Consider the following 14,278-nt stretch of genomic DNA (forward strand, 5'->3'; position numbering starts at 1 on the left):
CTCTGATTTTCACTTTAACTCAAGCCTGACAATTTCTGGAATGAATACCTAATCAATTTTGTAGCTGCTCGGAAGTACTACTTCTTAGTTCCATGACAAGCTAGTAGAGATTCTTCGGTAAATATTTATCTATTGACCTAGAAAATATATTTTTATTATCTCTTCTAGCACAGGCCCGCCCTAAATATATTTTCGCTTTAACCGTTAAATTACTTCGTCTGAAAAAAGACACAAGTCAAGTGGCATCAATTAACTACTCCAACTAGGTATCAATAGTAGGTATAATAATCGCTTCTTCACAATGATTTAATTAAATTTCACGCATTTATCTTTTCACCGCTTAATCGATCAGTGATTATTGGTGGAAATTTTTTCGTTGTAATGATAAAAGCTCATTGACGCAATTGTAATGAGTTCTTATCCCTGCAATCAAATATTATTGAACTTAGTCTTGTGCGACTTAAAGCAACAAAGATTAATTAAAGATAGAAAAAAATTTAATTTTTGAAAATTTTAAGTTTCCATGAATGCGCATTACGAATTATATTATATTATCAAATGCAAACAGTTTATTGTAGAATAAAAGCTTTCTGTGGAAGCGGATTATGAAGTCGGGAAAGCTTTTATATAAAAGAAAAGTTGTAGAAAATATTTTTGGCAAAGTAAAAGTTCTCAGTAACATTTTAACCTTTCGCTTAAATTCCAAAGCTTACTCAGTAATTTAAAAATTAAAATATAAAATATTTTTCACATTTGAAAGCTTTCAATCAAAGCATATTTGAATTCGGTTATATCCCAAAAATCTATCTGGAACTTAACAATTAAATTAAAAAAAAAAATTGCTGCAAAGGCAAGGATTTCATTCGAAAACTTACTCAGTAATGTAAAAATTAATTCGCCGAAAGCTTTCACAATTGCAGGCGTCAAATTTATTTACCTTAGCTCAATGCCAGTTCGCTTAGAATACAAAACTTACTCAGTAATTTAAAAATGTTAGTTTTATGAAATATTTTTCGGCGTCGGAAAGCTTTCAATGAAAGCTCAGAGCGAATTCGGTTATAATCCAAAAATCTGACCGTAATTTAACAATTAAATTATAAAAAATTGTTTTACTGCTGGGCGAAAGCATTTAATGAAAGCTCAGTGCGGATTCGGTTATATTCAAAAGAGCAATAGTTTAACTTTTAAATGATTAAAAAGTTGATCTGCAAAGTCAAGGCTTTCAACGAAAGCTTATTGGCAATTCGGCGAAAGCTTTCACAATTGCATGCGCCAAATTTATTTATTTTATATTTTTATTTTAGATCACTGCGAATTCGCTTAGACTCAAAAACATATTCAGTAATTTAAAAATTAAAGTTTTATGAAATATTTTTCGGCATTGGATAGCTTTCAATGAAAGCTCAGTGCTAATTCGGTTAAATAAAAAAATCAACAGTTTAACAATTAAATTATAGAAAATAGTTTGGGTGCTTAGTGAAAGCATTCAATGAAAGCTCATTGCCAATTTCGCGAAAGCTTTCACAATTGCATGCGCCAAATTTATTTTACATATTCATATTCGAAAGAAAATTGTTTTTCCCTCGCTCGCTCCTCTATCTCCAAAAGTGGTGACCTCTTTTCAAACAAATCACATCAACCTTTTGAGGCCGGCAGACAACGTCAATTGCCAAGCGATTTGTATTGTGTTTTATTTGCCTTTTCTGCTTTTGTTTCGGTTTTTGTGTGTTTGTTTGTTTGCCTCTGTAAATCAAACACTTGCCTTCCGACACCACATGCTTAAGTGGCACGGGGTAATAACCTTTGCCGCTTTATTGCCAACACGGTAGCGCTCGCAGTATGCACATACAAACTTACACGCACATACATATGAGCATATATCTGTATGTATGTAAGTGGTACAGCTTGATGTTTGTTGGCCGCTGCCGGCTGCACATGTTGCCGGCTTGATGGAGGCTAATGAAGGCAAAGTCTGCACAATACAACAGCACGGGCACATGCACACATACTTATACACACATAAGGTATGTACATACATATGTAGATGTAGATGCTCGCATAAGTGGGGTTAATTGAAATACAACTGCAACACAAATCGAAAATTAATCGAAAATGTACAATTAATAAATTTAAATCAAAGCGAAATGAAAGCAAAAAGAAAGAGCCAAAAAAAAACCGAAAAAAACGCGAGCGCAAACGTGCGATTGCAATTGCTTGAAATGAGTATGGAAAATGGAAAATAATACATTATTTATGCGGAAAATCTCAAAAGCTTCGATAATTGCTGCCAGACACAATAGACTGCTTTGGGAGATCACTTTATTAGTGGTGTATGTATGTATGTATGTGCGGTGTATAAGTTTATTTTTCTACACTTTTGACTTGTTGCACCTCAATTGCTGCAATTAAGAGATCGCATTTCCATACACACGCACACACATACATTCATATACATGTATATATGTATATACGCATCGTATCTTCACTACAAATTACAATAACGCGTTGACTGAAATGCGCACAAGCCATTGGCAAGCGCAGAAATGGACCTACAAGATTTATGACGAAAATCAATTAAGTCATAAGTATAGTAGACATACGTACATACGCACGTATATACCGAAAATGCACATTGTGTATGCATTTACAGTTGGCGGTCGCAATATGACATTCAAATAGATTTTAACAACTCGCTCAAGGTCAGACTGCTTGAGGGCCAACTATGGTTAGTGGCTCTGTTGTGGGTGAAAATGCCGTTAATGCGGGAAATTCTTGTACACAAGCAGACACACAGAAGCGTGTGCGCAGCAGTATGTCACAGCGGAGTATTTTCATTAAAAAATTCTTAAGTTAAATTAGATTAGATTATGAAAAGATAATGAGAAGACACGTCTAGCCACTTATGGTAGACTATTTCTACTTTTATTTCTTACTAATTATTCAGTTCAAAAGTTTTTAAGGTGAATTGGCCAATTTTGATTTTTACTATATTTTTCACATTATTAATTTTTTCGACACCGATTTTTTCTCGAATCTTTAGAGAGTGATGAATCGAAGAAGTAACCGGCATTAGTGCATATTTTTCGTGTTGCATGCGATCTCCGCGATTTGAAAATGAAACATAAAAAAGTCTTACTAGCATATACCATATTGATCGTACAATGACTCCCGGTAAAAAATTAGCAAAATAAAAAAAAATTAATTTTTCAAAATTAAAAAAAAAAATTAAAAAAAATTAAGTTTTTTTTTTAATGATAATTTTTGTTCTGTCGCTCAATGACTTTCGGCAAAAAAATTAGCAATATCAAAAAAAAATTAATTAAAAAAAAGGTCTAAAATAAATAAAATTAATTTTTTTCAAAATTATAGTTTTTGAAAATTTGATTTTTGATCAGATCAAAAAACTGGTAGGGCAGTATATGAAAAAATATATGTGTACGAGTATACATCATCATACTTTTTCGAGTAGTCCCTCAAGCATTTTTGTAAAATGTAACTTTGGGAAAACCTGTTTAAATATAAACTTATTGAGCAGATTGAACTGAGCTCTTACATTTTAGAAGGTTGTAGCTGTGAAGCTATTTAAGTTATCAAAAAATGTAGAAAGAAAATGAATCTGACTGCCTGCTGATTCACTATGTACATTTCCAGTATTTCTTTAAAGCATTAAAAATTATTTTCGCGCAAACTTTTCCAACACATGCTTTATTTCCTACAGGGCACACATCATTTACAACATACAATGTTCAAAGCGAATGTGTAAAATTACTTAAGCAAGTGTTAAATGAATTATTGTGTGATTGCCTTTTGCCTTTTAGGCTGTCGCATATGCATACTCCCACACCACAAGCCATTACAAGCACACTTCATTTACATTAAAATCGTTAACAGTTCATTTGTTTAATTTTATGATTACGTTGAAAATATACGCGTAAAAAGGCGCACATATTATTACATACATATATGTATATGTATGTAAATAACTATATATGAAATTATATGCGCAGTTATATGAGAAATATTGACTTTCTAGTACAAATCCAGAAATCCACCAAACATACATACGTATACATATGTACATATATTTGTATAATGCAAAATCTTTTCTACCCAGAATATTCGGTAAGTTTTGGCTGCTATGCTGTTGCAAGCATTCATTTACTTCTACAGTTTAGATATTTGCTAATTTTAAACTTTTATTTTTTGCAAGCTTAAGTACCGCTAAATTCCTTTTCAAAGAAATTCAAAGTGAAAAATGTAATCACATAAGCATAGTGTTTATTTTGAGTTGCCCGTCAATTTAGGAATGATAAAAATTTCCGTAGTAAATAAAGCTGAACATAAACAAATATTTCCAAAAACTCTGGACATACATGCAAAGTTTTTGCAAATTCTATTTATATTTAAGTGCGACTGATGGAAAGTTACTTCGAGGTATTAGTGAAATTCTTTTGTTGCATTGTTTTAGTAAATTTAGCTGCAATAAAAAACGGACTCCAGACTATTGATGTCTAAATTTTTGCCGATATTGCTTGATTTCACTGGACTGTTCGATTTACTTGAATTATTTTCCAGTTAATCGGTATACTTATTTTTTTTATTAGTATATACAAGTCTTACGAGAAATAATGCAGTTGCTTCTTCATATCAAATCAATACGTAGACTATGTAAATGATTCGCCGCAACCTAGCAACAGTGTGGTAATACTTATTTTCCATTTTAAGCTGAAGCTAATGTAAAAATATGTCAGGATTTTTCACATTTTTCTTTAAAAAAGTTAAATTAATAATGTAAAAATTGCTGTCACCCATCTTTTGCAACATTGAAGTCAAATACCTCGCAACATATTAAGCAACATTGTAAAATAATTCTGTAAAATGTCGTTTACCTAAATCTTTGATTTTAAACAATTATTTCATAATATTTTCAATTGAACTTTAGCAACATGATTAGCAATCATATCATATTTTGTTTAGTACTTTTTAATTAAGTCAAGGGCAACATGTGGCGAGCAACATTGTAAAATAATTCCTTAAAATGTCTTTTTATCTAATTCTTTGATTTTATAAAATTTTCAATTAAACGTTTGCAACATTTTCAAATTGAGAACTACTTTTTCAACCTTAATGTTGTTAAAAACTTTAAACAAATTTTACAAAGTTTTAAAAAATAATTTCGCAACATTTCGGCAACATGTTGCTAGCAACATTTTCATAATGTTAACATTGATTTTGTTGTAGAATTTGAAAAAATATGTTTAATCTTTTAATTCATAATTTCGCAACATTTCAACATGTTGCTAGCAATATTTTCATATTGAGAACTACTTTTTCAACATTCATTTTATTAAAATTTTAATATAATTTTTGCAAAAATTAAAAAAAAATAATTTCGCAACATTTTGGCAACATGTTGCTAGCAACATTTTCATAATGATAACATTGATTTTGTTGTAGAATTTGAAAAAATATGATTAAACTTTTAATTAATATATCCTCAACGTTTCGGCAACATGCTGCTAGCAACATTTTCGTATTGAAAACTACTTTTCAACCTTAATTTTGTTAAAAACTTTAAAATAATTTTACAAAACTTTACAAAATTATTTTGCAACATGTTGCTAGCAACATTTTCATAATGATAACATGTATTTTGTTGTAGTTTTTGACACATATCAGCATATCAGAGACAGTTAGGCATTTCTAAATACTATTTAGCATATATAGTATACTCATAAAGACTTCATTTTTGAAATTTCATTTATAACTTCTACGAAAATTACTTACATTTATTGAGAACTTCATTTGTATGCAATTCAAGTACAATGCCTTTTGCTGGTTTGTAGTAAATTGTGGTGTTTTGTTGTTGTTGATTTTTATTTTTTCTAAGCAAATATACAGTTATATGTATAACTTGCTTTCAGACAGCGCTCGTTTAAGTACACAGAGTTGCGCCTCACTTTTGTTTCGAATTCACTTTTCACACAGTTGAAAAAACTTAACGAGTTTCTTCTACCTTTTTTACCGGAGGTGCGAATGTGGCAGCAGTATTAATTTATGAAATCTTTCACTGCCGCTTTGCTTCTTCTTTTTTTACCAATAAATACATATATATTTTCTACTTTTTTGGCCAACTCTCTTTCTGTTTATTTGCCTTCGGTGCAAATATTTGTGTGCGTGTGTGTGTGTTATAGCGAACTTTTATGGTATTTATTAAGTAACTTTTGCCACAAATCAGTTTATCAATATTTGTTTAATTTAGCAATACTGTGACCGCTGGCCGCCAGTTAGTATTGTTGTGGTTGTTGTTGCGACGAATACTGCTCAATCTGCATCAATAAGAAATCAACTCAATTTAGTTTAATTTAGCGCATTTTTTACACACAAGCTTTACATACAAATGCATACAAATAGACGCACATGCGACTATACACACACATATATATTTATATACATATATATATATGTATATATGTTGTATATGTATAATACATGTGGCTATGTTTGGTTTGTATGCAAAGTCTGTGTGCTTTCAATTTTTTGCGTTGCCTTTTCGTTTGGCGCTTATTATTGATTTTGCTATCTCTTGTTTTTGTTGCATTTTCAAAACAATTAATATTTATAAAACAAAGTTTATTGTTCCGCTAGTCGACGCCACTTTGTCACGTGCTTCAATTTAAATGATTCACCGGCTACCAGAGGCTTCGCTTTCGATAGACTCTGAAGAAAGCTTTAGCTTTTAGTTCGGATTTTTGATTTATTGTAAATTTAATAATTTTTTATTTTATTTATTCATTAGATTTATCAATGTATAAGTACCGATGTTAAATATTTTATAGGTTATGGTGTTTAGAAGCATTTTTTAATTATTTTTTTTAAGGTGTGAAGTCTTACAGTTTTTGAAATTCCTATCACATTTTATATACTTGTGTGTACATTTTTGCTTTTGTGTTTGAAATGTTTTCTTACAATTTCAAAATTTTTAGAAAATTTATAAATATTTGAAAAAAATATAAATTTTTGAAAACTAAAAATATCTTTTAAATTGATTTTAAGATATATGTTTATTCGAGAAAATCATAGTTTTACGGCTATTGAGTGCAAAAAATTACTTTTAATTTTGAATGACAATATTTAAAATATTTGCAAGACCGGTTAAAAACTATTTGCAAACCAGCGCTTCAGAAGTTTTGCTTCACCCACCTTATAGGCTAGACCCAGCCTCTTCGAACTGCCCTTTATTCCTCAATGGATTGTGGTTCACATCAGACCTGGGTATCAAAAATGAGCTTGCTTCGTTCTTGCGCGCTAAGTACGTAACATGTTGCTAGCAACTTTTCGCTTGTTACCACTTTTTTAATAAATCATTTCGTAGCTTTTAAACAATATTTTCAAAATAATAAAAAAAATTTCGACCCTGTTTTTATTACATATAGAATTTAAAATAATTTGGCCAGGTTTTTAAAAATCAGTTCGCAACATTTCGGCAACATGTTGCTAGCAACATATTGAAAACTATTTTTTCAACCTAAATTTTGTTTAAAAATTTAAAATAATTTTACAAAATTTTAATAAATTATTACGCAAAATTTCGGCAACATGTTCCTAGCAACATTTTCATTTCGAAAGCTAATTTTTCAAGCTTAATTTTGTTTAAAACTTTAAAATAATTTTACAAAATTTTAATTAATTTCATAAAATTTCGGCAACATGTTGCTAGCAACATTTTCATTTCGAAAGCTACTTTTTCAAGCTTAATTTTATTTAAAACTTTCAAATAATTTTACAAAATTTTAATTAATTTCGTAAAATTTCGGCAACATGTTGCCAGCAACATTTTCATAATGATAAAAATTGCCAGAAAGATGGGAAAATCTTATAGCTTGAGATGAAAAGTACTAATGTACCTATTTTTCTAAAATAAGAGCTCACATTTTGAAAATATAACTCTTATTTATTTTAAAATTATTATTTTTTCTGCTTTTTATAACTTCACTTTCCAAATCCCTATCCCAATAGTTTATTTCGATGGTGCCCGTTGCGAGCAACTCTAATATTTAATTTCCTTTCATTTCGAATTTCGTAAACATTTGTTATCTCCTCCGTCTACAAAGATTGTCTTTCTCGGTATATGCTTTGCATTGATGCTTAGTTGGCAGCAATTTTCTCTGCTTTTGTTTTAGTTTTTTGTTTTATCGCTAAAAGTACAAGCGTATTTTCAATTTTGCGAACATTTGAAATGTCGGAAGTGTTTGCTTTGCGCAAAATAATATTTCCTGTTGAGTTCAAACAAGCAAATGGCTACAACACACTGACATGCGAGTATATACATACCGACATACGTACAACTGTGGCACAAAGTACAAGTCATTGTACCTGCAGCAAGACTGGGACAATTAGAAGTGCGAATGACTTGTCTAAAAATAGGGCCAGAGTGTAGGCCAAAAGGTACTGATAATCAAAATAATATTGTAATTTAATTTTAAATACTTTTGTATATATTTAATATTAAATTTCAATTAACTGTCATAATTTTGGTTTGAAAACAAATAATTTTCTAAAATAAATATGTTAAACGCTTCAAAAGTTGTTCACGCGATATGCAATTACACATTAGTATATTGACTAGATTATCTCGCTAACTGAAAGTAATGCCTTTTAAGTAAAAATTTCAATTTTATTCTAAAAATATATTCATTAAATGTTTCTGCATATTATAAATGGGCATGTGTGTTTATAATTCCAGCTCCCACACACTTAGCGCATCACGTGCTATGCATGAGTAAGCGGATTTGACCTCAAAAGGCCTAAAAAGATTCGAAGAGTGCGGCAAATTTTTGAAATGCAATTTCCTTTTCAATTACTATTTTTGAAAATTCTATTTTTCCAAGAACTATTATTAAATAAATATCTTCGAGCATTTAAGAATTCATGAAAAGACTAATTTCAGAATTTCCCTAGTAATTGACCAGAAATTTCACTCTGGTGGCATAATTTGAATAATTTTCATGTGAAATAGAAGTAGTTTAAAAATGGAGAATGATTTTAAAAATATTACTTTGATGGCATAATTTCGGCCGCTCAACGTAAATTATTTTCAATGATCTCAACAGATTTGAGCCGGACGGAATCGATCAAAAACTTTTTCTCAGATTTATATAACCTTTTAAAGTTCGTTATATTCTTCCTTGTTAATTGTTAAAAAGCGTGAAAATGTTTTTTTTTTTCTCAATCCGGGTCAAATTTGATCGGGTATATATGTAAATACATATGTGTCAAGGTTATAATACCTAGTTTGTTTATGTTACGTATGTGTTAAAAAACGTGAAAATGTTTTTTTCAATACGGGTCAATTTTGATCGGGTATACAAATATATGTCAGGGTTGTAATTCCTAGTTTTTTATGTTACGTATGTGTTAAAAAACCTGAAAATGTTTTTTTTTCTCAATTCGGGTCAAATTTGATCAGATGTATAAATATACATATGTCCGGGTTGTAATTCCTAGTTTTTTATAATCATGATTTTTATGTTATGTTGATATAACCTTTTTATGTTCGTATAAAGTTTTGTGTTAAGAAACGTGAAAATGTTGTTTTTTCTCAGTCCAGGTCAAATTTGATCGGATGTATAAATATGTGTCAGGGTTGTAATTCCTGGTGCTTTATGTTACATATGTCAAAAACAATGCTAGGTTTCTAAGCATATTCTACAAGTCTAGTCCAAAATTATTTAATAACGAAAAAATTGTACATTTGTATGTACATATGTATGCGCTCTTAAATACGCAATGAAGTAATTGATTTTGTGTCATAATTGGACGTGTGCTCGACGTAAATCATAAAAAAATAAAAATTTTATTTTGAAGAAGCACAGCTTACAAGACTGTTACCGATAAATCTAACAGTAGCAACATAATTACACGCACACCAGAATTATTTACAGACATACATACATACATACAAATTTATTACAAATGTCTATACATATGTGTATGTATATGTATGTCAGTTACTTAAAAAATTTATTGTGACTTTGACAGTTGTTGTTATCATTGCTGCCGCCAGCGTTAACGATGCGGGCGATGGCACTTTTGATAGACCAATAATGAAGCCGAAAATCGCTGGCCCCTGAAGACATGAAACCAATAGGTAAACAAACACACACACATATACATATGTGCGCAGCAATTACTGTCTGTCTGCAAGTTTAGAATGTTTCAAGAATGTTTCTGCTACCAAAAAACACGGCGCTCGCAGGTAAGAGTAGTAAAAACCACTTGACAACAGTGGCAACAAAGGAACAGGACAATACAGCAGAAATGTAGTAAAACATGAAAAAGAGCAAAAAAAAATGTAAAAATCACTATTGTCTAGGAGAGTTGTGGCAATGAAGAAAACTATAGAAGGAAAGCAAACGCACTAATGAGCAAACAAAACGAAGTCCGCGTGTAATAGGGATGTCATTGGAGAGATTGTTGAGAGATATGAAACCGTGATAAGATCATTAAACATAGAGCATTGTGAAAGCAAACAATGGGCAGCGAGCTACGCTGTGTCAGTGACTCATTGACTTAATAATAGCTAAGCAAATAACGGTTTAACTTGTTGATTTTGTGCGATTGTAGGCGGCGCAATGGCTTTGGTGAATTCTGTCTTTGGATAGTTGGTGTGAAATATAGCTTCTTGAAAGTCATGCAAATATTTGGCAAGTTCGTTATCATTTCTATATTCAAAAAATTAATAAACTTTGATTTATATAATCCACCGATTAGAAAAAAAATTCTTTTTTTCAAGAAACTTATAATTAGAACAAATTCAACGCATAATAAGAGCACACATCATCAAACTGCCTTAGTTCTTTCTTTTAAACAGCAAAATATTCAAGCTTAAAAATCTGCGTTTCCAAACTGTATTAACAGTAACTTATCTTACTAAAAGCCAATACCGGCTGAAGAGCAACACACACGGCACCATCTGATGAGCAACCAAATGAGCCTTAAAACAAAATGACAAACAGTGATCATTTTAGTATTTTTCCATTGCAAATGCAAGTATGCGAGTTAAACGAATGCTAATTCGAAATTAAAAATTTCTCACTTCTCAAATATTGTCAATAACTACATACTATATGTCAATGAGTTAGTGTATGTGTGCGTGTAAGTGAACATTTGCAGTTATTTTTGTTGGTCTGCAGGCGCGCACGCCAAATAGCAATGAAAATGAAAATTTTTCAATTAAATAAACTACATCTCTTTATGAGACCTGCCGTGGGATGCCTGCTTTCTGTCGAAGAACAGAAAACAAAACCAAAAAACACAAGCAAAATCAACAACAACTTGCTGACAGCAATAGTTGCGCGCTGCACGTGCGTAATTAACACTTGCAATTTATATCTTTGGCGGAAAAATTGTTGCTTTTGCACACACACAATTGCTAGCGTACATTCTTACATAGTGCGCTGGCGTGTTGTTGCTGATGGAAGCTATGTTATTAGGCTTATTTTTGGGGAATTGAGACGTACTGTTGGCAGTTAAAAAAATATTTTTGGAATACGTTATTTTCGCCGTTAAAGAAATTATTATTTTTTATGAAGAGAATTAATTAATTTAATTTAAAATATATATTTTTTATATTTTTTCCAGTTTTAATATATTTATATTATATAAGAAACTAATTTTTTCTTAGAGAAAATTTTTTTGTAATTTAATTTAAACTAATTATTTAAAATTTTTTTTTCATTTCAAACAAAATGCATTTTTAATTGAAAAAACCTATTTTTTACTTAGAGACAATTATTTTTTTTTTACTGAATAATATATTTTTATTTCAAAAAAAGAAATTTTAGGATTAAATATGCTTTTTAATTTATTATTGAGCCTTCTAATAATATATTAAAAAGTAATAATCTTTTTCGTTACACAAAATTGTTTTTTAACAATTTTTATCGAAGGAGAATCTTTATAAGTAAATTTGTTATGCTTTATGCTTTATTTTTAATTTTTAATTTAACTTTAATTAAACTTATTTATTGTTAGCATACTTTCCATTTCTTAACACACTTTTTTCAATTTGCATATATGTACATATATACACATACATATATGTATATACATATAGTAAATAAAAATAAAATTCCTCATACACACAGTTTTTTAAAGCAAAAATTACACATCTGCACTTTTTTTATAGAAATTTCAAAATTGTAATTTTCGCATGCGCATTCTAAACACCGTTATTTTACTGTTTTATCTTCATATATTTTTTAGGTTTATTATTATTTTTTTATACAGACAGCTACGCTTATTGTATTAAATGAACAAATTTATTTTATTTTTTATTCAATAATTTATTGTTCCTGATTCATTTTCAAAAAATATAATTTTTTTTTATATTTTGTGTAGATTATTTTTTTCTAGGTATCAAATCAGATATGAAAATATTTTTTAGATTTTTTTTTAATTTATTATCATATCATTTCAATCCAACGAGAAATATACGAACTTTCTAATACATGTACAAAATCATTTTAATTTTATTAATTTTTTAAGCAGACATCTACGATCATTGTAATAAATGTACAAATTTATTCTATTTTTTATTTTTATATTTTATATAAATTATTTTTACTAAGAAATATCAAGTTTTTATATATATATATTTTTATATTTTTTTTTTTTTATATATTTCAAAAAAAATTTTTTTGTAACTTTTCTCGATAATAAATTATTTGCAATTAATATTAAAAAAATACATATGTATATTTTTATATCTTTTTTTAAAAATATAAATATTTTTATACCTTTTTTTAGATTGTATTAATATTTTATCCAGACATCTACGATCATTGTAATAAATGTATAAAATTTATTTTATTTTTTATGCAATAATTTATTGTTTCTGATTCATATTCAATAAATATAAATATTTTTATATTTTATGTAAATTATTTTTTGTAAGTAATATCAAAATTTGTTTGTAAATTTTTTATATTTTATTTTAATTTTTGTTTACTTTTTTATTTTTAAATTTTTTTATATGTTCTCTTATATTTTTTATATTTTTCAAATTTTTATATAAATTTTGATATTTTATTAATTTTTTAGTACAATTATTAAAATTTGTTTTATTTTTTAGTACAATTATCAAAATTTGTTGCTCTTAGGTCATCTCTCTGCATTTTTTGTTGCCAATATTTATTGGTTAATAGTCCGTTCGCCTAATGGCCACCTCGAAACCGCAAAATGCCGTCGCCACAAACAAACGTCGACGCTGACACGGGCAAAGCGTTGTGCGCTGTGCGCTCAAAAGCGTTTACATAGCCAAAAAAACGAATTGGAATCAAACTGGTAACGTCGCTTAAGCGCGCACAAACGAATTTTTTTCTAACTTTTTTTTCAATTTATTTAATTATTACTGACTAATTTATTTTGATTTCAATTTTATTTATGCATTTGTTTTCGTTGCGCATTTTTTACTTAAATAATATTAATTATATTTTTTTCTGTTGTTTTCAATACAAACTGTTGTTGTTATGTCGCAAATTTGGGAACGCTTGCAAAAAATCGTAAAAAAAATATATAAATCTTGCTTTTGCTTACATCTTTCAATTGGTTGCTTTTTTAACTTCTTGTATTCTTGCACTAGCTCATTGATTTATATTTATTTATTTAATTTCTTTCGTGTATTGCACACTGACACTTTTCGCTTTGCTTTGACTTTTTTTAAATTAATATGTTGTTGCTTTTTTGTTGTAAAACTGCGTTTGATTATCTAAGAAACAAGAAACTTGTTGCTGTTGTTATTTATTGAATTTGTATCTCTCGCGCAGTCAAATGAATTTGAGCTGATGTTAACTTGTTGCTTCTTATTTAAGGACTAAAGCAAATGCGACGTCAGACATTGTATTTTAAACCGCTACCAATGCATGCAAGCAATGCCAAGCATTATTGAAACAGTCAAGCGGCCAAGCAGTCAAGCAGCAAAGGCAAAGAGGCTGCCGGCTGGTCTGAGCGCGAACGGCAGCAAAGCAGCAAGCAAATCTACTCGCGCAACTGGCTCATAGAAGTTCCCACTACTGTCCCAAAGATAGAGACACTCGCACAAATCGCGCTTGCTTAGCTCACCCTACATATGTACATGTGCATGCGGAGTGGCAACAACTACACACATACAGCGTTACATGCCCACGTGCGTTCGTATATCCATACACGCATACATTTACTCGCTCACTTATCAAAAGTGCTATCCAATCTCGTGGTGGCACTCTCTTTGGCAACC

The 14,278-nt window shown here is 29.6% G+C and overlaps 1 protein-coding gene across 4 annotated transcripts in view; it reads right to left on the reverse strand.

Annotated features, from left to right (window-relative positions):
• LOC120770590 (ion transport peptide-like) overlaps positions 1-14,278 on the reverse strand; it is a 101,076-nt gene that overhangs the window by 44,652 nt on the left and 42,146 nt on the right. The window contains exons 1-2 of one of the 4 annotated variants that reach the window (XM_040098180.1): positions 13,600-13,925; positions 5,788-6,329 (exon numbers count right to left, since the gene is read on the reverse strand). The exons of the other annotated variants lie outside the window; for them this stretch is intronic. Coding sequence (XP_039954114.1) covers positions 5,788-5,805 — 18 coding nt within the window. The 5' untranslated portion in view covers positions 5,806-6,329; positions 13,600-13,925. Of the gene's footprint in view, positions 1-5,787; positions 6,330-13,599; positions 13,926-14,278 lie in introns of those variants that run through there. 4 annotated transcript variants of the gene reach the window in all.

The sequence above is a fragment of the Bactrocera tryoni genome, chromosome 3, assembly GCF_016617805.1.
Source record: "Bactrocera tryoni isolate S06 chromosome 3, CSIRO_BtryS06_freeze2, whole genome shotgun sequence".
NCBI classification, from domain to species: Eukaryota; Metazoa; Arthropoda; class Insecta; order Diptera; family Tephritidae; genus Bactrocera; species Bactrocera tryoni.